Source organism: Bombus huntii, chromosome 3 (assembly GCF_024542735.1).
Source record: "Bombus huntii isolate Logan2020A chromosome 3, iyBomHunt1.1, whole genome shotgun sequence".
In the NCBI taxonomy this organism is placed as follows: Eukaryota; Metazoa; Arthropoda; class Insecta; order Hymenoptera; family Apidae; genus Bombus; species Bombus huntii.
Window position 1 is genome coordinate 16,476,478 of NC_066240.1, and position 21,644 is coordinate 16,498,121.

The 21,644-nt window shown below is 42.5% G+C and overlaps 1 protein-coding gene across 1 annotated transcript; it reads left to right on the forward strand.

Moving 5' to 3' along the window:
• Window positions 1-564: 564 nt before the first annotated feature.
• LOC126863696 (uncharacterized) lies at window positions 565-20,219 on the forward strand. The gene is made up of 5 exons (XM_050614107.1): window positions 565-684; window positions 894-10,713; window positions 10,795-11,078; window positions 11,240-19,496; window positions 19,783-20,219. Exons 1-5 carry the CDS (start codon window positions 565-567, stop codon window positions 20,097-20,099), a joined length of 18,798 nt encoding a protein of 6,265 aa, XP_050470064.1. The 3' UTR covers window positions 20,100-20,219.
• Window positions 20,220-21,644: the final 1,425 nt, after the last annotated feature.

Here is a 21,644-nt window from a genome sequence, read left to right on the forward strand (position 1 = left end):
TGTACATATGCTAATATATGGTGCGGTTAAATATTTAAAAAAGTTCAAACATATTGAACGATGAAAAGTAGCACAAATAATTGTCATTAACCGATGATATTCGTATTGACATCGAAACACGATTAAAGGTAAATGTCACTTTTGTTTTTTATTACATAAGCTCTCTGTTATTAACCTTAATTGCTCATTACTCGAATGAGAATAATTTAAACAGCAATAAAAAAGTATTCCCTATTATCTCACATACCATTCAATTTTTTATCGTTCGTTGAAAATCGCTACTACATTTCGTATCATGGACTGTGTATTATTTTTAAAAGAGTATCGATACATGCAACGAAACTAATTTATTCAGGAATCGAAAATAATCGATGGCACACGCGATCGAACTGTACCATGACGAAATTACTTACAATACTACGTTCGCGTGACAGTTCGTTTGACACGATGATACGCGACAGGATTGATAAGCATGCGTTAGAAAAGTGCGAGAATATCAATGAACGTGCGTGATATGACGCTATGCAAAATATATTTCTCATTGTGATTTGTAAGTTGATTGCGATGTACATGACAATAGCAGCAGAGAAAGTACGTGCAACTGTCAACATCACTGGAAATATTGATAACCATCCGGTTTACAGTAACAGTAACAATAGAGCTATTATAATGGAAGATAATACTGTAAGTACATGCAAAAAGTTTCGTCGAACAATTCAAAAGCGTTGCCATTAATATTTAACAAAATAAAACGTTATAATTTTTTATTTGGTAATTTCGAGAATACTTAATACGTCACGATCATAACCAATTGGCAACCGCTGTTAAAGATTACTGTCACGATCGAATCGCTACTGTCACTAAGAATATTAATTATAGAATGTTGATTATAGAACGTTAATTTTTATGCTACGGAAACAGTAAAAATATTGCAAGAAGATATTATAGTAAATAACGAACGAGTGACCTCGTATCATGCTGAGTGTACCGATTTATCAGCGATCCTCGAACAATGGCGGAGAAATATTAATTTACGGAACAATAGCAGTACAGTAGAAAAAAATTTCATTCGGATATCATCTAAGAACGATTTAGATTTAGTAAATATCGAAGAGACACGGTACAAATCGAAGTCTGTTCCTATGAAGGATCACGAAGTCAGTTATCCTTATCCTTTCACAGATTATATTCATCCCCGATTTTGCGCCGATTTTTCACCTATAAGTACTTATAGAAAGCCACACCATCGGCTTGTCAGGAATCTGAAATCAATTCCGGTCAATCATGAATCGAATTTAAGAGACGATCGTGAAAGAACAAAAAGGGCAAGAAGATGGTTAAACTCGTTCTTTCGTGGCAAGCGGAAAAAACTGAATCAGAGTTCTTCGATCGACGAATATTTTAAGTTAGAAGATCAATGGAATAAAACGCATTTATTGCCGAGATTGGTAGAAGCATCGCAGGCGCAACGAATTATCAATGAAACGACATCCGGCTCACCCACCACAAGTCAAAATTTAAATCTATATCAAATATTGAGATTACATTTGATCCCTAAGAAAACTACAGCTTTCGTTAAGAAAAGGAGAAAAAGGAATGTTAGGAATAGAAAAGACATAGGTGAGAAAACAACGGATATTTATGAAAAAGAAATCCATGCGTACTCGGATATTATGCAGCTGATACATACGACCAAATCGGATATTGAATCTCAGTTAACTTATAACACTGAACACCAAAGCGAAATAGATAGGTTACAGACAACTTTGAGCTGGTTAGATCAAATAGGAACTACAACTGTGTCTATTATAGATACGCATGGTGCGTATGAGAAAGAAAGTACTAAAGGGACTTCTATGTGGCACGGATATGATGATTATATTGGAACAATGGCAATAACGCCGAAAGAAACAATCAGCCTGTCCGAATCACAAATAACTACACGTACAACGACATATACGATAGGAAACATCCCCATTACCAACATGACTACGATGCCGTCGCCAGTGTTTGAAACAACTCCTACCAAGTCTATCATTACTCCAACGACAATGCCGCCATCGGCAACCGTGGAAACTACTATGCATGAAATTACTGATATTACAATACCATTACCAACGACAACCACAACCTTCCAACCAACAATTGCGAAAAAGGCTACAGAAAAAACTATAATTGCGATGACATCGACACTTGAAACAACAACTATCACTCACGTAACTGTTAAAATGTCGTTACCAACGTCAGTGGAAACCACTACAAAAGAACAAATTGTTACAACGACACTCTTACGCGACATAACAACTACCATTCCCCTATATACCACTGCCATAACGTTGCCAACAACAATGACTAAAACCACTGCGGAAGAAACAACTATTACTACGACGGTATCAACATCTATATTTCCCATCATTACGAAGTTTACAATGTCGGATTACACAACTGTGGAAGCCACCGTAAAAGACACTTCTATTACTACAAAACCAGTACCTGAAACAACATCTAGCTTTCCTATTACCACCATGTCTACAATGTTGCCACTAACATCTGTGGAAACGATTGTGGAAGAATCTGCTGATACTACTACAGCAACCAGGCCCGAAATAACTACTATGATCGATACAACTACAACTACACAGTCGCTACCAACAAGTGTGGAAACCACAGAGTCAGAAAGTACTGCGACTGCATCGCAGGCCTCTACGGCAACAATTATATCCTCAATTACAGCCATTACTACAATGTCCCCTTCACCGACTGTGGAAACAACTATTGAAGTAACTGCAGTTATTACAAAACCTAGGATTGAAACAACTACACTCACACTGTCGCCCCCAACAACTGCGGAAACCACCGAGACAGAGATTACAATGGTTATACAACCGGCACCTGAAACGACAACTATCTCCCCCACTACCATCACCACCACGACGTTCCCTCCAACAACTGTAGAAACAATTACGCAGGAAATACCTGCTACTACGACATCCAGAATTGCAACAACTACAACTCCAGCTGCGGTTACAACAACATTGTCGAGTCTGAAAGCTGCCGAAACAATTACCGAAAGAACACCTGCTACTACAACAACCAGCACTGCAACTCCCATTACGATTACAACCACACAGTCGCAACCAACACCTGCGAAAACAACCGAGAGAGAGACTGCAAGGACCACACAAACGGTTCCTGAAACGACAAATATCACACCCATTACTACAACCTCCACAAGAACTGAGGAAACAACAACGGAGAAAACTCCAGCCACTACAACACACAGGAGTGTAACAATTACAACTACCGCTACGACTATAACAGCACCGCCGCCTTCTACAACTGTGGAAACAAGAGTGGGAGGAACTACTGTTTCTATAATAGCCACACCTAAAACAACTACGACTGCTCTCACGACTATAGATACACCGAAGCAACCTACAACTCTGAAAACAACAACGGAGAAAACTGTCGTTACTACAACACCCTGGATTGAGACAGCTACCACTCCCGTCACGACGACAGCCGAACCGTCACCTCCTACAAAGGTGGAGGAAACTACTATTTCCGCAATAGCCACGCCTGAAACAACTAGCACATCTGTCACACCGTCGACGCCTACTACTGTGGAAACAACCATAGAGGAAACTGCGGTTACTATAACACCCTGGAAAGAGACAGCTACAACTCCCGCCACGACAACAGCCGCACCGTCGCCTCCTACAACTGTGGAAACAACTGTGGAAGAAACTACTATTTCTACAATAGCCAGGGCTGAAACAAAAACTACTGCCGTCACGACTACAGCCATACCGTCGCCTTCTACAACTCTGAAAACAACAATAGAGGAAACTGTCGTTACTACAATACCCTGGATAGAGACAGCTACTACTCCCGCCACGACTACAGCCACACCGTCACCACCTACAACTGCGGAGGAAACTACTATTACTACAATAGCCAGGCCTCAAACAATTAGCACTTCGGTCGTGACTACAGCCACACCGTCGTCTCCTACAACTGTGGAAACAACAATGGAGGCAACTGTCGTTACTACAACACCCTGGATTGAGACAGCTACTACTCCCGCCACGACTTCAGCCACACCGTCACCACCTACAACTACGGAGGAAACTACTATTTCCGCAATAGCCACGCCTGAAACAACTAGCACATCTGTCAAGACAACAGCCACACCGTCGTCGCCTATTACTGTGGCAACAACCATACTGGAAACTGTGGTTACTACAACACCCTGGATAGGGACAACTACCACACCCCTCACGACTGCAGTCACAACATCGCCTCCTACAACTGTGGAATCAACTGTGGCGGAAACTACTGTCTCTACAATAGCGACGCCTGAAACAACTACCACTGCCGTCACGACGATAGCCACACCGTCGCATCCTACAACTGTGGAAACAACCATAGATGAAACTGTGGTTACTACAACACCCTGGATAGAGACAACTACCACACCCATCACGACTGCAGTAACAACATCGCCTCCTACAACTGTGGAAACAACCATAGAGGAAACTGTGGTTACTACAACACCCGGGATAGAGACAACAACCACGCCCACCACGACTGCAGTCACAACTTCGCCTCCTTCAACTGTGGAATCAATTGTGAAGGAAACTACTGTTTCTACAACAGCCAAGCCTGAAACAACTACCACTGCCGTCACGACCATAGCCACGCCGTCGCCTCCTACAACTGTGGAAACAACCATAGAGGAAACTGTGGTTACTACAACACCCTGGATAGAGACAACTACCACACCCATCACGACTGCAGTCACAACATCGCCTCCTACAACTGTGGAATCAACTGTGGAGAAAACTACTGTTTCTACAATAGCCACGCTTGAAGCAACTACCACTGCCCTCACGACAATATCCACTCCGTCGCCACCTACAACTGTGGAAACAACCATAGAAGAAACTGTGGTTACTACAACACCCGGGATAGCGACAACAACCATACCCCCCACGACTGCAGTCACAACTTCGCCTCCTACAACTGTGGAATCAACTGTGAAGGAAACTACTGTTTCTACAACAGCCACGCCTGAAACAACTACCACTGCCGTCACGACCATAGCCACACCGTCGCCTCCTACAACTCTGGAAACAACCATAGAGGAAACTGTGGTTACTACAACACCCGGGATAGAGACAAAAACCACGCCCTCCACGACTGCAGTCACAACTTCGCCTCCTTCAACTGTGGAATCAATTGTGAAGGAAACTACTGTTTCTACAACAGCCAAGCCTGAAACAACTACCACTGCCGTCACGACCATAGCCACGCCGTCGCCACCTACAACTGTGGAAACAATCATAGAGGAAACTGTGGTTACTACAACACCCGGGATAGAGACAACAACCACGCCCTCCACGACTGCAGTCACAACTTCGCCTCCTTCAACTGTGGAATCAACTGTGAAGGAAACTACTGTTTCTACAACAGCCACACCTGAAACAACTACCACTGCCGTCACGACCATAGCCACGCCGTCGCCTCCTACAACTGTGAAAACAACCATAGAGGAAACTGTGGTTACTACAACACCCTGGATAGAGACAACTACCACACCCATCACGACTGCAGTCACAACATCGCCTCCTACAACTGAAGAATCAACTGTGGAGAAAACTACTGTTTCTACCATAGCCACGCCTGAGACAACTACCATTGCCGTCACGACCATAGCCACTCCGTCGCCTCCTACAACTGTGGAAACAACCATAGAGGAAACTGTGGTTACTACAACACCCTGGATAGAGACAACTATCACACCACTCACGACTGCAGTCACAACATGGCCTCCTACAACTGTGGAATCAACTGTGGAGGAAACTACTGTCTCTACAATAGCGACGCCTGAAACAACTGCCACTGCCGTCACGACAATAGCCACACCGTCGCCTCCTACAACTGTGGAAACAACCATAGAGGAAACTGTGGTTACTACAACACCCGGGATAGCGACAACAACCATACCCCCTACGACTGCAGTCACAACTTCGCCTCCTACAACTGTGGAATCAACTGTGAAGGAAACTACTGTTTCTACAACAGCCACGCCTGAAACAACTACCACTGCCGTCACGGCCATAGCCATACCGTCGCATCCTACAACTGTGGAAACAACCATAGAGGAAACTGTGGTTACTACAACACCCTGGATAGAGACAACTACCACACCCATCACCACTGCAGTAACAACATCGCCTCCTACAACTGTGGAAACAACCATAGAGGAAACTGTGGTTACTACAACACCCTGGATAGAGACAACTACCACACCCATCACGACTGCAGTCACAACATCGCCTCCTACAACTGAAGAATCAACTGTGGAGAAAACTACTGTTTCTACCATAGCCACGCCTGAGACAACTACCATTGCCGTCACGACCATAGCCACTCCGTCGCCTCCTACAACTGTGGAAACAACCATAGAGGAAACTGTGGTTACTACAACACCCTGGATAGAGACAACTACCACACCCATGACGACTGCAGTCACAACATCGCCTCCTACAACTCTGGAATCAACTGTGGAGGAAACTACTGTTTCTACAATAGCCACGCCTGAAACAACTGCCACTGCCGTCACGACAATAGCCACACCGTCGCCACCTACAACTGTGGAAACAACCATAGAGGAAACTGTCGTTACTACAACACCCTGGATAGAGACAACTACCACACCCATTACGACTGCAGTCACAACATCGCCTCCTACAACTGTGGAATCAACTGTGGAGGAAACTACTGTTTCTACAATAGCCACGCCTGAAACAACTACCACTGCCGTCACGACAATAGCCACACCGTCGCCTCCTACAACTGTGGAAACAACCATAGAGGAAACTGTGGTTACTACAACACCCGGGATAGCGACAACAACCATACCCCCCACGACTGCAGTCACAACTTCGCCTCCTACAACTGTGGAATCAACTGTGAAGGAAACTACTGTTTCTACAACAGCCACGCCTGAAACAACTACCACTGCCGTCACGACCATAGCCACACCGTCGCCTCCTACAACTCTGGAAACAACCATAGAGGAAACTGTGGTTACTACAACACCCGGGATAGAGACAACAACCACGCCCTCCACGACTGCAGTCACAACTTCGCCTCCTTCAACTGTGGAATCAACTGTGAAGGAAACTACTGTTTCTACAACAGCCAAGCCTGAAACAACTACCACTGCCGTCACGACCATAGCCACGCCGTCGCCTCCTACAACTGTGGAAACAACCATAGAGGAAACTGTGGTTACTACAACACCCTGGATAGAGACAACTACCACACCCATCACGACTGCAGTCACAACATCGCCTCCTACAACTGTGGAATCAACTGTGGAGGAAACTACTGTTTCTACAATAGCCACGCTTGAAGCAACTACCACTGCCCTCACGACAATATCCACTCCGTCGCCACCTACAACTGTGGAAACAACCATAGAGGAAACTGTGGTTACTACAACACCCGGGATAGAGACAACAACCACGCCCGCCACGACTGCAGTCACAACTTCGCCTCCTTCAACTGTGGAATCAACTGTGAAGGAAACTACTGTTTCTACAACAGCCACACCTGAAACAACTACCACTGCCGTCACGACCATAGCCACGCCGTCGCCTCCTACAACTGTGAAAACAACCATAGAGGAAACTGTGGTTACTACAACACCCTGGATAGAGACAACTACCATACCCATCACGACTGCAGTCACAACATCGCCTCCTACAACTGTGGAATCAACTGTGGAGGAAACTACTGTTTCTACAATAGCCACGCTTGAAGCAACTACCACTGCCCACACGACAATAGCAACATCGTCGCCACCTACAACTGTGGAAACAACCATAGAGGAAACTGTGGTTACTACAACACCCTGGATAGAGACAACTACCACACCCATCACGACTGCAGTCACAACATCGCCTCCTACAACTGTGGAATCAACTGTGGAGGAAACTACTGTTTCTACAATAGCCACGCTTGAAGCAACTACCACTGCCCTCACGACAATATCCACTCCGTCGCCACCTACAACTGTGGAAACAACCATAGAGGAAACTGTGGTTACTACAACACCCGGGATAGAGACAACAACCACGCCCTCCACGACTGCAGTCACAACTTCGCCTCCTTCAACTGTGGAATCAAGTGTGAAGAAAACTACTGTTTCTACAACAGCCACACCTGAAACAACTACCACTGCCGTCACGACCATAGCCACGCCGTCGCCTCCTACAACTGTGAAAACAACCATAGAGGAAACTGTGGTTACTACAACACCCTGGATAGAGACAACTACCATACCCATCACGACTGCAGTCACAACATCGCCTCCTACAACTGTGGAATCAACTGTGGAGGAAACTACTGTTTCTACAATAGCCACGCTTGAAGCAACTACCACTGCCCACACGACAATAGCAACATCGTCGCCACCTACAACTGTGGAAACAACCATAGAGGAAACTGTGGTTACTACAACACCCTGGATAGAGACAACTACCACACCCATCACGACTGCAGTCACAACATCGCCTCCTACAACTGAAGAATCAACTGTGGAGAAAACTACTGTTTCTACCATAGCCACGCCTGAGACAACTACCATTGCCGTCACGACCATAGCCACTCCGTCGCCTCCTACAACTGTGGAAACAACCATAGAGGAAACTGTGGTTACTACAACACCCTGGATAGAGACAACTACCACACCCATTACGACTGCAGTCACAACATCGCCTCCTACAACTGTGGAATCAACTGTGGAGGAAACTACTGTTTCTACAATAGCCACGCCTGAAACAACTACCACTGCCGTCACGACCATAGCCACTCCGTCGCCTCCTACAACTGTGGAAACAACCATAGAGGAAACTGTGGTTACTACAACACCCTGGATAGAGACAACTACCACACCCATGACGACTGCAGTCACAACATCGCCTCCTACAACTCTGGAATCAACTGTGGAGGAAACTACTGTTTCTACAATAGCCACGCCTGAAACAACTACCATTTCCGTCACGACCATAGCCACACCGTCGCCACCTACAACTGTGGAAACAACCATAGAGGAAACTGTCGTTACTACAACACCCTGGATAGAGACAACTACCACACCCATTACGACTGCAGTCACAACATCGCCTCCTACAACTGTGGAATCAACTGTGGAGGAAACTACTGTTTCTACAATAGCCACGCCTGAAACAACTACCACTGCCGTCACGACAATAGCCACACCGTCGCCTCCTACAACTGTGGAAACAACCATAGAGGAAACTGTGTTTACTACAACACCCTGGATAGAGACAACTACCACACCCATTACGACTGCAGTCACAACATCGCCTCCTACAACTGTGGAATCAACTGTGGAGGAAACTACTGTTTCTACAATAGCCACGCCTGAAACCACTACCATTGCCGTCATGACGATAGCCACACCGTCGCCTCCTACAACTGTGGAAACAACTATAGAGGAAACTGTGGTTACTGCAACACCCTGGATAGAGACAACTACCACACCCATTACGACTGCAGTCACAACATCGCCTCCTACAACTGTGGAATCAACTGTGGAGGAAACTACTGTTTCTACAATAGCCACGCTTGAAGCAACTACCACTGCCCTCACGACAATAGCAACACCGTCGACACCTACAACTGTGGAAACAGCCATTGAGGAAATTGTGGTTACTACAACACCCGGGATAGCGACAACAACCACACCCCCCACGACTGCAGTCACAACTTCGCCTCCTACAACTGTGGAATCAACTGTGAAGGAAACTACTGTTTCTACAACAGCCACGCCTGAAACAACTACCACTGCCGTCACGACCATAACCACAACGTCGCCTCCTACAACTCTGGAAACAACCATAGAGGAAATTGTGGTTACTACAACACCCTGGATAGAGACAACTACCACACCCATGACGACTGCAGTCACAACATCGCCTCCTACAACTCTGGAATCAACTGTGGAGGAAACTACTGTTTCTACAATAGCCACGCCTGAAACAACTACCATTTCCGTCACGACCATAGCCACACCGTCGCCACCTACAACTGTGGAAACAACCATAGAGGAAACTGTCGTTACTACAACACCCTGGATAGAGACAACTACCACACCCATTACGACTGCAGTCACAACATTGCCTCCTACAACTGTGGAATCAACTGTGGAGGAAACTACTGTTTCTACAATAGCCACGCCTGAAATCACTACCATTGCCGTCACGGCCATAGCCACACCGTCGCCTCCTACAACTGTGGAAACAACCATAGAGGAAACTGTGGTTACTACAACAGCCTGGATAGAGACAACTACCATACCCCTCACGACTGCAGTCACAACATCGCCTCCTACAACTGTGGAATCAGCTGTGGAGGAAACTACTGTTTCTACAATAGCCACGTCTGAAACAACTTCCACTGCCGTCACGACAGTACCCACACCGTCGCCTCCTGCAACTGTGGAAACAACCGTAGAGGAAACTGTGGTTACTACAACACCCTGGATAGAGACAACTACCACACCCCTCACGACTGCAGTCACATCATCGCCTCCTACAACTGTGGAAACAACTGTAGAAGAAACTGCTGTTACTACAACACTCGTTCCCGGAACATCTACTACTGTAATAGTTACTGGTATGTTAGTAATTAAATCTTTTAAGTTTGTACAACTTTCGAAAGGAGTGCTTCTAAATGAAATTCTAAATGAATTTTCAGTTTCTGCAACTGCGGAATTTATTAGTGGGATCTTAATTTCAGCGGTCCCAATAGTATTGACGACAATAACTGAACGAAAAATACCAATAACTGCAGAGTTTTCTACTGAAAGTGTTTCATCCGTTATGGAAATACCACTAACTGCGGAAACTTTGTTAGAATTTACCACAGAGCCTTATCCCGAGACTTCCGAGATTTATGTATTTTCTTCTACCACAATATTTACACTTCCTTCATTGCCGACCGCATCAGAAGTTATAACATTATTCACTACAACTGAAATAGTAAGTTGGAAATGAATTTTATTTTATTTCTAAGACATCCAATATCCGGTGTGATGGCATTAGACAGGCAATCGTATTTATATTTTTCTAATGAAACTTTTTGTGTGTGTTCTCTAACTACTAAAGTTAGTTTATGTAACGATTTTAAACTATCTATGTAGGCTACGCCAATGGAGACATTTGTACTTACAACACCATCTGAAGAGACATTGCCAGTAACTGAACTTGTTAGTATGTTCGAAACTTATCATGAATTAGAATATGAAGAGGAATATAAAGAAGAAGAAGAAAAAGAAGGAGAGAAGGAAACTGCAAAGCCGGAATGGTACGAGTACGAAGAGACCACGAAGTTACTAATTATAACATCATCTTCTCTGTCTTGGTATAAAATCACAACTGCACCAATTACAACAATTACAACAGCATTTACGACAGCAAGTACAACTGAAACAACTATGATAACTTCAGAATTTACCACGATATTAAAGGTTACAGCTACGAAATTACCTACAACTAAAATTACTCCTACTGAAAGTACAGTCATTACTACGGAAAGTGTACGGCTCACTACTGAGAGCTCTATCACCGAGAATACTACTACTGCGGTTGAGACCACTACCAGGGTACTTTTACCAGTTACTACGAAGAGTACTGCTACAGAAATTTTACCAATTACAACTAAGCGTATTGCTACAGAAATAGTTCCAACAGCGACTGAAAGTATCACCGCAATTTATGTAACCACGACATCAATAGAAACAACAACTATACCTATCACAACACTAAAAATGATTACAAGATCGTCCACTACTGAAACTGAAACGACATACCATGCTTTAGTTGAAATTACAACACCAATTACTAAAATTACAAATATTACAACCCCATACATTACTACGGAAAGTACTACAACGAAATCTACTATTGTAACAGTAGAGACAACGCCTGTCGTTGTAACAACTGTAATAACCGTTCCTCCATCAACTGTTACTACAATTACTTTGCCCACTACTCAAGTAACAAATATTACCACGGAAACACAATATATCACAACTGAAACTATCACAGTTGAAATTCCTGTAACAGCAACAACTGTACCAACCGTAACAAAGCTAATAACGGAAACCATCCCGTCTATTACGATACAATTTACGTTTCCTACGATTGAAGTTACCAAAATTACTACGAAAACACCATTCATCTCTACTGAAACACCATCGATAACAATAACAGAAATGACTCCAATTACTGTAACTACAAAGACAACTGAAACAACATTTCTTGTCCAAGTTGAAATTATTACGCCTACAGTCCGAGTCACAAATGTTACCAGAGAGTTCGTGCCCACTACCACAGAAACACCTGTGGTGACAACAACTGAAACGACTCCGATTTCTATTACTACCGAGACAACTGAAACAACATTTGCCCTTGAAGTTGAAATCACGTCGCCTACAATAAAAGTCACAAATGTCACCACAAAGGCCGTGCCCACTACCACTGAAACACCTGTGGTGACAACAACTGAAACGACTCGAATACCTATTACTACCGAAACAACTGAAACAACATTTACTGCTGAAGTTGAAATTTCCTCGCCTACAGTTGAAGTCACAAATGTCACCACAGAAGCCCTGCCCACTACCACTGAAACACCGGTGCCGACAACAACTGAAGCGATTCCAATTCCTGCCACTACAGAGACAACAGAAACGACATTTGCCCTTGAAGTTGAAATTACCTCGCCTACAATCCGAGTCACAAATGTTACCACAGAAGCCCTGCCCACTACCACTGAAACAACTGTGGTGACAACAACTGAAACGACTCCGATTTCTATTACTACCGAGACAACGGAAACAACACTTGTTGTTGAAGTTGAAATCACGTCGCCTACAATCGAAGTCACAAATGTCACCACAAAGGCCGTGTCCTCTACCACTGAAACACCTGTGGTGACAACAACTGAAACGACTCGAATACCTATTACTACCGAGACAACGGAAACAACACTTGTTGTTGAAGTTGAAATCACGTCGCCTACAATAAAAGTCACAAATATCACCACAGAGGCCGTGCCCACTACCACTGAAACAGCTGTGGTGACAACAACTGAAGCGATTCCAATTCCTGCCACTACAGAGACAACAGAAACGACATTTGCCCTTGAAGTTGAAATTACCTCGCCTACAATCCGAGTCACAAATGTTACCACAGAAGCCCTGCCCACTACCACTGAAACAACTGTGGTGACAACAACTGAAACGACTCGAATACCTATTACTACCGAGACAACTGAAACAACATTTACTGCTGAAGTTGAAATTTCCTCGCCTACAGTTGAAGTCACAAATGTCACCACAGAAGCCCTGCCCACTACCACTGAAACACCGGTGCCGACAACAACTGAAGCGATTCCAATTCCTGCCACTACAGAGACAACAGAAACGACATTTGCCCTTGAAGTTGAAATTACCTCGCCTACAATCCGAGTCACAAATGTTACCACAGAAGCCCTGCCCACTACCACTGAAACAACTGTGGTGACAACAACTGAAACGACTCCGATTTCTATTACTACCGAGACAACGGAAACAACACTTGTTGTTGAAGTTGAAATCACGTCGCCTACAATCGAAGTCACAAATGTCACCACAAAGGCCGTGTCCTCTACCACTGAAACACCTGTGGTGACGACAACTGAAACGACTCCAATTTCTATTACTACCGAGACAACGGAAACAACACTTGTTGTTGAAGTTGAAATCACGTCGCCTACAATAAAAGTCACAAATATCACCACAGAGGCCGTGCCCACTACCACTGAAACAGCTGTGGTGACAACAACTGAAACGACTCGAATACCTATTACTACCGAGACAACTGAAACAACATTTACTGCTGAAGTTGAAATTTCCTCGCCTACAGTTGAAGTCACAAATGTCACCACAGAAGCCCTGCCCACTACCACTGAAACAACTGTGGTGACAACAACTGAAACGACTCCGATTTCTATTACTACCGAGACAACGGAAACAACACTTGTTGTTGAAGTTGAAATCACGTCGCCTACAATCGAAGTCACAAATGTCACCACAAAGGCCGTGTCCTCTACCACTGAAACACCTGTGGTGACAACAACTGAAACGACTCGAATACCTATTACTACCGAGACAACGGAAACAACACTTGTTGTTGAAGTTGAAATCACGTCGCCTACAATAAAAGTCACAAATATCACCACAGAGGCCGTGCCCACTACCACTGAAACAGCTGTGGTGACAACAACTGAAGCGATTCCAATTCCTGCCACTACAGAGACAACAGAAACGACATTTGCCCTTGAAGTTGAAATTACCTCGCCTACAATCCGAGTCACAAATGTTACCACAGAAGCCCTGCCCACTACCACTGAAACAACTGTGGTGACAACAACTGAAACGACTCGAATACCTATTACTACCGAGACAACTGAAACAACATTTACTGCTGAAGTTGAAATTTCCTCGCCTACAGTTGAAGTCACAAATGTCACCACAAAAGCCCTGCCCACTACCACTGAAACACCGGTGCCGACAACAACTGAAGCGATTCCAATTCCTGCCACTACAGAGACAACAGAAACGACATTTGCCCTTGAAGTTGAAATTACCTCGCCTACAATCCGAGTCACAAATGTTACCACAGAAGCCCTGCCCACTACCACTGAAACAACTGTGGTGACAACAACTGAAACGACTCCGATTTCTATTACTACCGAGACAACGGAAACAACACTTGTTGTTGAAGTTGAAATCACGTCGCCTACAATCGAAGTCACAAATGTCACCACAAAGGCCGTGTCCTCTACCACTGAAACACCTGTGGTGACAACAACTGAAACGACTCCAATTTCTATTACTACCGAGACAACGGAAACAACACTTGTTGTTGAAGTTGAAATCACGTCGCCTACAATAAAAGTCACAAATATCACCACAGAGGCCGTGCCCACTACCACTGAAACAGCTGTGGTGACAACAACTGAAACGACTCGAATACCTATTACTACCGAGACAACTGAAACAACATTTACTGCTGAAGTTGAAATTTCCTCGCCTACAGTTGAAGTCACAAATGTCACCACAGAAGCCCTGCCCACTACCACTGAAACAACTGTGGTGACAACAACTGAAACGACTCCGATTTCTATTACTACCGAGACAACGGAAACAACACTTGTTGTTGAAGTTGAAATCACGTCGCCTACAATCGAAGTCACAAATGTCACCACAAAGGCCGTGTCCTCTACCACTGAAACACCTGTGGTGACAACAACTGAAACGACTCGAATACCTATTACTACCGAGACAACGGAAACAACACTTGTTGTTGAAGTTGAAATCACGTCGCCTACAATAAAAGTCACAAATATCACCACAGAGGCCGTGCCCACTACCACTGAAACAGCTGTGGTGACAACAACTGAAACGACTCGAATACCTATTACTATCGAGACAACTGAAACAACATTTACTGCTGAAGTTGAAATTTCCTCGCCTACAGTTGAAGTCACAAATGTCACCACAGAAGCCCTGCCCACTACCACTGAAACACCGGTGCCGACAACAACTGAAGCGATTCCAATTCCTGCCACTACAGAGACAACAGAAACGACATTTGCCCTTGAAGTTGAAATTACCTCGCCTACAATCCGAGTCACAAATGTTACCACAGAGTCCGTGCCCACTACCACTGAAACAACTGTGGTGACAACAACTGAAACGACTCCGATTTCTATTACTACCGAGACAACTGAAACAACATTTACTGCTGAAGTTGAAATTTCCACGCCTTCGGTCGAAATCACAAATGTAGCCACAGAGACCCTGCCTACTACCACTGAAACAATTCCTATCACCGTTACTACAGAGACAACTGAAACAACATTTGCTGTTGAAGTTGAAATTACGTCGCCTTCGGTCGAAATCACAAATGTCACCACGGAAACCTTGTCCATTACCACTGAAACGCCGATGCTGACTACAACTGAAACGATTCCAATTCCTGTCACTACAGAGACAACTGAAACAACATTTGGCGCTGAAGTTGAAATTACATCGCCTACAGTCGAAGTCACAAATGTCACCACAGAGGCCCTGCCTACTACCACTGAAACAATTCCAATTCCTGTCACTATAGAGACAACTGAAACAACATTTGCCGTTGAAGTTGAAATTACCTCGCCTTCCGTCGAAGTCACAAATGTCACCACAGCGACCCTGCCCACTACCACTGAAACAATTCCAATTCCTGTCACTACAGAGACAACTGAAACAACATTTGCCATTGAAGTTGAAATTACATCGCCTACAATCGAAGTCACAAATGTAACCACAGAGACCCTGCCCACTACCACTGAAACAATTCCAATTTCTGTCACTACAGAGACAACTGAAACAACATTTGCCGTTGAAGTTGAAATTACATCGCCTTCGGTCGAAGTCACAAATGTAACCACGAAGACCCTGCCCACTACCACTGAAACAATTCCAATTCCCGTTACTACAGAGACAACTGAAACAACATTTGCCGTTGAAGTTGAAATTACGTCACCTTCGGTCGAAATCACAAATGTCACCACAGCGACCCTGCCCACTACCACTGAAACAATTCCAATTCCTGTCACTACAGAGACAACTGAAACAACATTTGCCATTGAAGTTGAAATTACATCGCCTACAATCGAAGTCACAAATGTCACCACAGCGACCCTGCCCACTACCACTGAAACAATTCCAATTCCTGTCACTACAGAGACAACTGAAACAACATTTGCCGTTGAAGTTGAAATTACATCGCCTTCGGTCGAAGTCACAAATGTAACCACGAAGACCCTGCCCACTACCACTGAAACAATTCCAATTCCTGTTACTACAGAGACAACTGAAACAACATTTGCCGTTGAAGTTGAAATTACGTCGCCTTCGGTCGAAGTCACAAATGTAACCACGGAAACCTTGCCCATTACCACTGAAACGCCGATGCTGACTACAACTGAAACGATTCCAATTCCTGTCACTACAGAGACAACTATTACAGTAATATATCCTGTTACAACCGAGGCACCCACACTTGTGAAAGTAACAGAGGCCTTATCACCGATAACGGGTCATTGGGAAGTTAATATTACTAGCCCTTATGTAAATGAAACAATTGAAATTTTGACCACTGAGTTGACTGTAGAAACAGCTAAAACGACTGAATTTACTATAACATCAATCGTGTCCCCTATCGTTACTACGACCGAAGCAGAAGTATATGAAATATATGAGGAAACAGTTCCTAAAGAAGAATACGAAGAAAAGGATGAAGAGGCGGAGGAGGAGGAAGAAGAAGAGACATTCAGTCCACCTTGGTACGACTATGTAGAAGAGAATATAACGACGACGACGCCAAAAATTGAAACACCTACGAAAGAAATTATACGAATAGAAGTTACAATTATCAAAGAAGAACTAAATATTACAACTCCCTTTGTGACTATTCCTGAAATTGTATCTACTACTTTAACTCTATTATTTACTGAGGAAACAACATTGAAAAGTCCAGCTATTGAAACAACGACAGAGGAATCCATTGGGATAGAAATAACTAAAAAGTCTAATATCACTACTTTGAAGTATACGCTGCCTCCAACTTTGAAATTCACTACGGAATATTTGCCAATCGATTATTTGGAAGAAAATATTACGAGACCGGCGAAAGTTACAACACTCATACCCATAACTTCTACAAAGGTATCGAATATTACTAAAGAAAAAGTTAGCAAGCTACCTATTTCTCCTGCATCAACAACACCTATGGTGACACGTACGACGAATCAAGAACAAAAGAAACAACGCCAAGAGGAAAAGAAAGAAGAGTTGATAGAAGAACTGAAACAATTAGAACAAACTGCGGAAATAATTATAGATAGAGAGAAAAAGCTGGATACAGAAGAGAAAGAATGGGAAATGAATAAGGCAAGACGAATGCACGAAATCTTCCAAAAGCAAAAAGAAATGAAAAGCGCTTATGAAACCAAGTCTTCTTCAACAACAGGAACTGAACGTGTCAATGGAGAACCGCCAGTTTTACCCGAAGCAACACCTCCGGTTAATGCTACGGCCCTCCAAACTGATGTTGTTCCAATGAAACCAGAAATGACAATACATCCTGCAATGACGACAGAAGATGAACTCGAGGCAGAAGTTGAAGACCTGAAGAAGAAATATTCCGAAAAAGAGAAATGGCTGGAGGTACGAGAGAAGAAATTATTAGAAAGAGAAAAGAAGCTTCAGAAGGAGAAAGAAGAATTCGAGAAGAAAATAAAGGAAATGGAGGAGAAATTAGCGAGGGGGGAAGAAATTTCATTCACCACGGAACCCTATTATGAAGAACCAATGCGTACGACGCCATCTTTCTCGCAGGTACCACCTACAGAGAAAACGACAATTGAAATTCGAGAAACAACAGTAGCGGAACCTATAAAAGAGACTAGTGTGAGAAAAATCATCACACAGTCTCAGGAAGAAGAAGAGGAAGAAGAAGAACACGAAGAACGGGTGAAAGTAAAAGACACGACGAAGATGTGTTTGAATGTTTTAAAGTCAAAACCTTTGGAAGAACAAGCTGAAGGTTTAGTGACGGGAAAACTTTGCTTACCGTTCAGTCCAGATAAAGAGCAGAGAACAAAGATCAGTGGACTGCACCTTAAAGAACACGAATGGACTGAAAGTGCATTTACGAAGGGTCATGAAGAATCGCAGACAGAATTGGAGAAGCAGGAGAATCGATTTAAACGAAACATTCCTCAGAGAGAGAATGTTTGTCCTGAATTCCTGATTAATCAATTTACTAATGAAAATGAAGATATAAAGACGCAGATAGAGCAGCCATTTTCCAAATATGGAAATCGTAGCTTTCGGCTTACGAATATTTTCATGATCACCGAAGCGTCAAAGACTACTGAGAAGAGTTATTGGAAAATTAGTAGTAACAGATATAAGGTTAGATCTATGTTGCAAATTATTGAAGTTGAAGATAAAGAGAATGAGGAAGACGATGAAATAATTGTGAAAAGAGATGAAACAGGTGTTGAAAGTTGTTATTACGAGGATCAAGTCGAAAGAAATCCGAGACAAGACGAAAGCACTTCCCCAGGTACAACGGAAAGTACAGATGATGAAATCGAGGAGGAGACTGTAAAATCCGAGATTGAATCGAGCGAAGATAATTCGTTCAAGAATGATGCAGATAGAAAAACAGAATCTGTTCCGGAGAAGGAAACGTATAGTAAGGAAGATGAAGTGGAGGAAGTAACTGAAAGCCAACGTATTAAGGAAAAACCAAGTGAAAGAAAGTACAAAGATAAAGATAAAGAAAAAGACGGTAAAGGTGAGATAATTTAGCAGACCAAAAATGTAATAGACTAAGCAGTTTTAATATATTTCATTAAATTAAACGGAATATTTTCAAATTAAGTCACATAACAAATATATGTATTTAGGAAAAGAAGAATTTTTCTAAATATCCCTCTCCAAATTTTCGTTTTACATGCCAAGAAAACGCAAAACATTTACTTACTGATAATATCGTTATATTTCCATTATTATTTATAATAAGGCTAGTACGAGTTTGTGCACATTTATCTTGTTCAAACATTATTCACTCTGATTTTCAGGTAAAGAAAAATCGAGACAGACACCTGGTCCGGAATGGCCAACGGAAGCTTTAACCGCTTATCACGTAGGTGGTACTAAAATCTGGATGTTAGAGTATCCAGAACGCGAGTTTTCGGAATTGAAGGAAGGCGAGCAAGATGTGGAAAACGTCGGAGAACGACCACTCGAGGCAACGACTTGCTACTATGTTATTCTTGAGAACGAGGAGGGCAGTATCGAAAATCCCGAGAAAGATTACGATAAAGAAAATAGCTTTGAATCATCCTTGAAAGAGTATATTCCAAATGCAAACGACCAATATCCCAGGTACAGATAAATCCTGACGCAAAAAATCAGCAAGAAAGATACATAAATTTCACGATAAAAAAATCTGCTGTTAGGGAAGAAGTGAAGAATTACCATTTTTTTAACTACAATTCTCGATAAAATACATACAGTGACTCACAAAAATATTTGAGTATCGACATAATATGTTGAGAGCAAGTTTCTATAAGTTTTCAGATACTTTCATGTGCCACTGTACATAATATGTATTTATCAGAAGCACCAAAAAAGAATAACGAAAAAGCATAAATCAGTAAAATAGCAGTAAGATGTAGCACGTAATGCTAACAAGTTGTAAAATTTGTATATATGTATATATATGTAAAAGAGTATATTAATAAATTTAATTAGAAAATTCATTTTAAACAGATAGCAATTTCAATCGATTAATGACGGAATTTGCAATGGCACCATCGCTATTAATTCGTTAAGCAATCAGTTTGATTAATTTTTTGGTAGCAACCGCACTGGCCGCAGATCTCTAACCGGAAGTTCACAGTGGTTCGTAAATACTCGGACTGACAATGGAGTATCTTCGTCAAAAGTTTACCTTTGGATCGTTTCGTCGACCGTTTTATTTTTTAGTGGAATCAAAAAAAGATTTTATGAAATAACATTGTACAAATAACAAGTCTGACACTAACGTAATCTATTCTTTTTGCATTGGAAAGAAATTCCCCTAATATTAAATCGAATTTATAATTTATCGATATATTGTAAACGTGGAATTTATACTTATTTAAAGAAAGTTCTAATACGACGAAGAAGAATTAAGAAGCGTCAATGGCAAATTTATCTCTATTTGATAGTACCCCTACACTCCTATAATATTCCTACGATATTACGTACATTGTACATTCATCAGAGATCATTTTGATGCTACATGGTAAAGGTATCGCATTAAGTATTCGCGTGGCCATACAAGAAGTCTATTACTGAATTTAGATCTAGTTACTACAAATGAGGAAATTGGGGAATATATTGGGTTGGCAACTAAATAATTGCGGATTTTGTCAATACCATCTAATGACAAAATCCGCAATCACTTAGTTGCCAACCCAATAGTATTAATTTTACGAGAATGTAAAATCGGAGAATACCTTTTATTTTTGGATAATTGTTTTTAAGCTCAGAAACGATACGAATTCAATTTCCATCAATTTCTCTATTTCAATGTTCGATATTGGAAATGCGATCTCTTTTATTTGCGGACACATCGTTTCACTCAAAAATCTAAATTTTATTTTCAAATACATTTACAGCGTGTACTATACATATATTATAATATCGTATTGAAAATTATTTGTACAATTTTGTGATAAATAACTACAAAATTAAAAAGTGTCAAATTAATAGAATACTTCCTTTCAAAAATACGTGATATTGAAGTAAAACAGAAAACAAACACCGCGTTCAATCCTCGCTATCCATTTTTGACAGGAAACGATAGTTCAGGAAGGATTATCGAGGCTTTCTCGCGGTCGAATAATTAGATCCGCTGAAACTCAATCAATCTTTCGTTAGGCGTGCCTTGTAA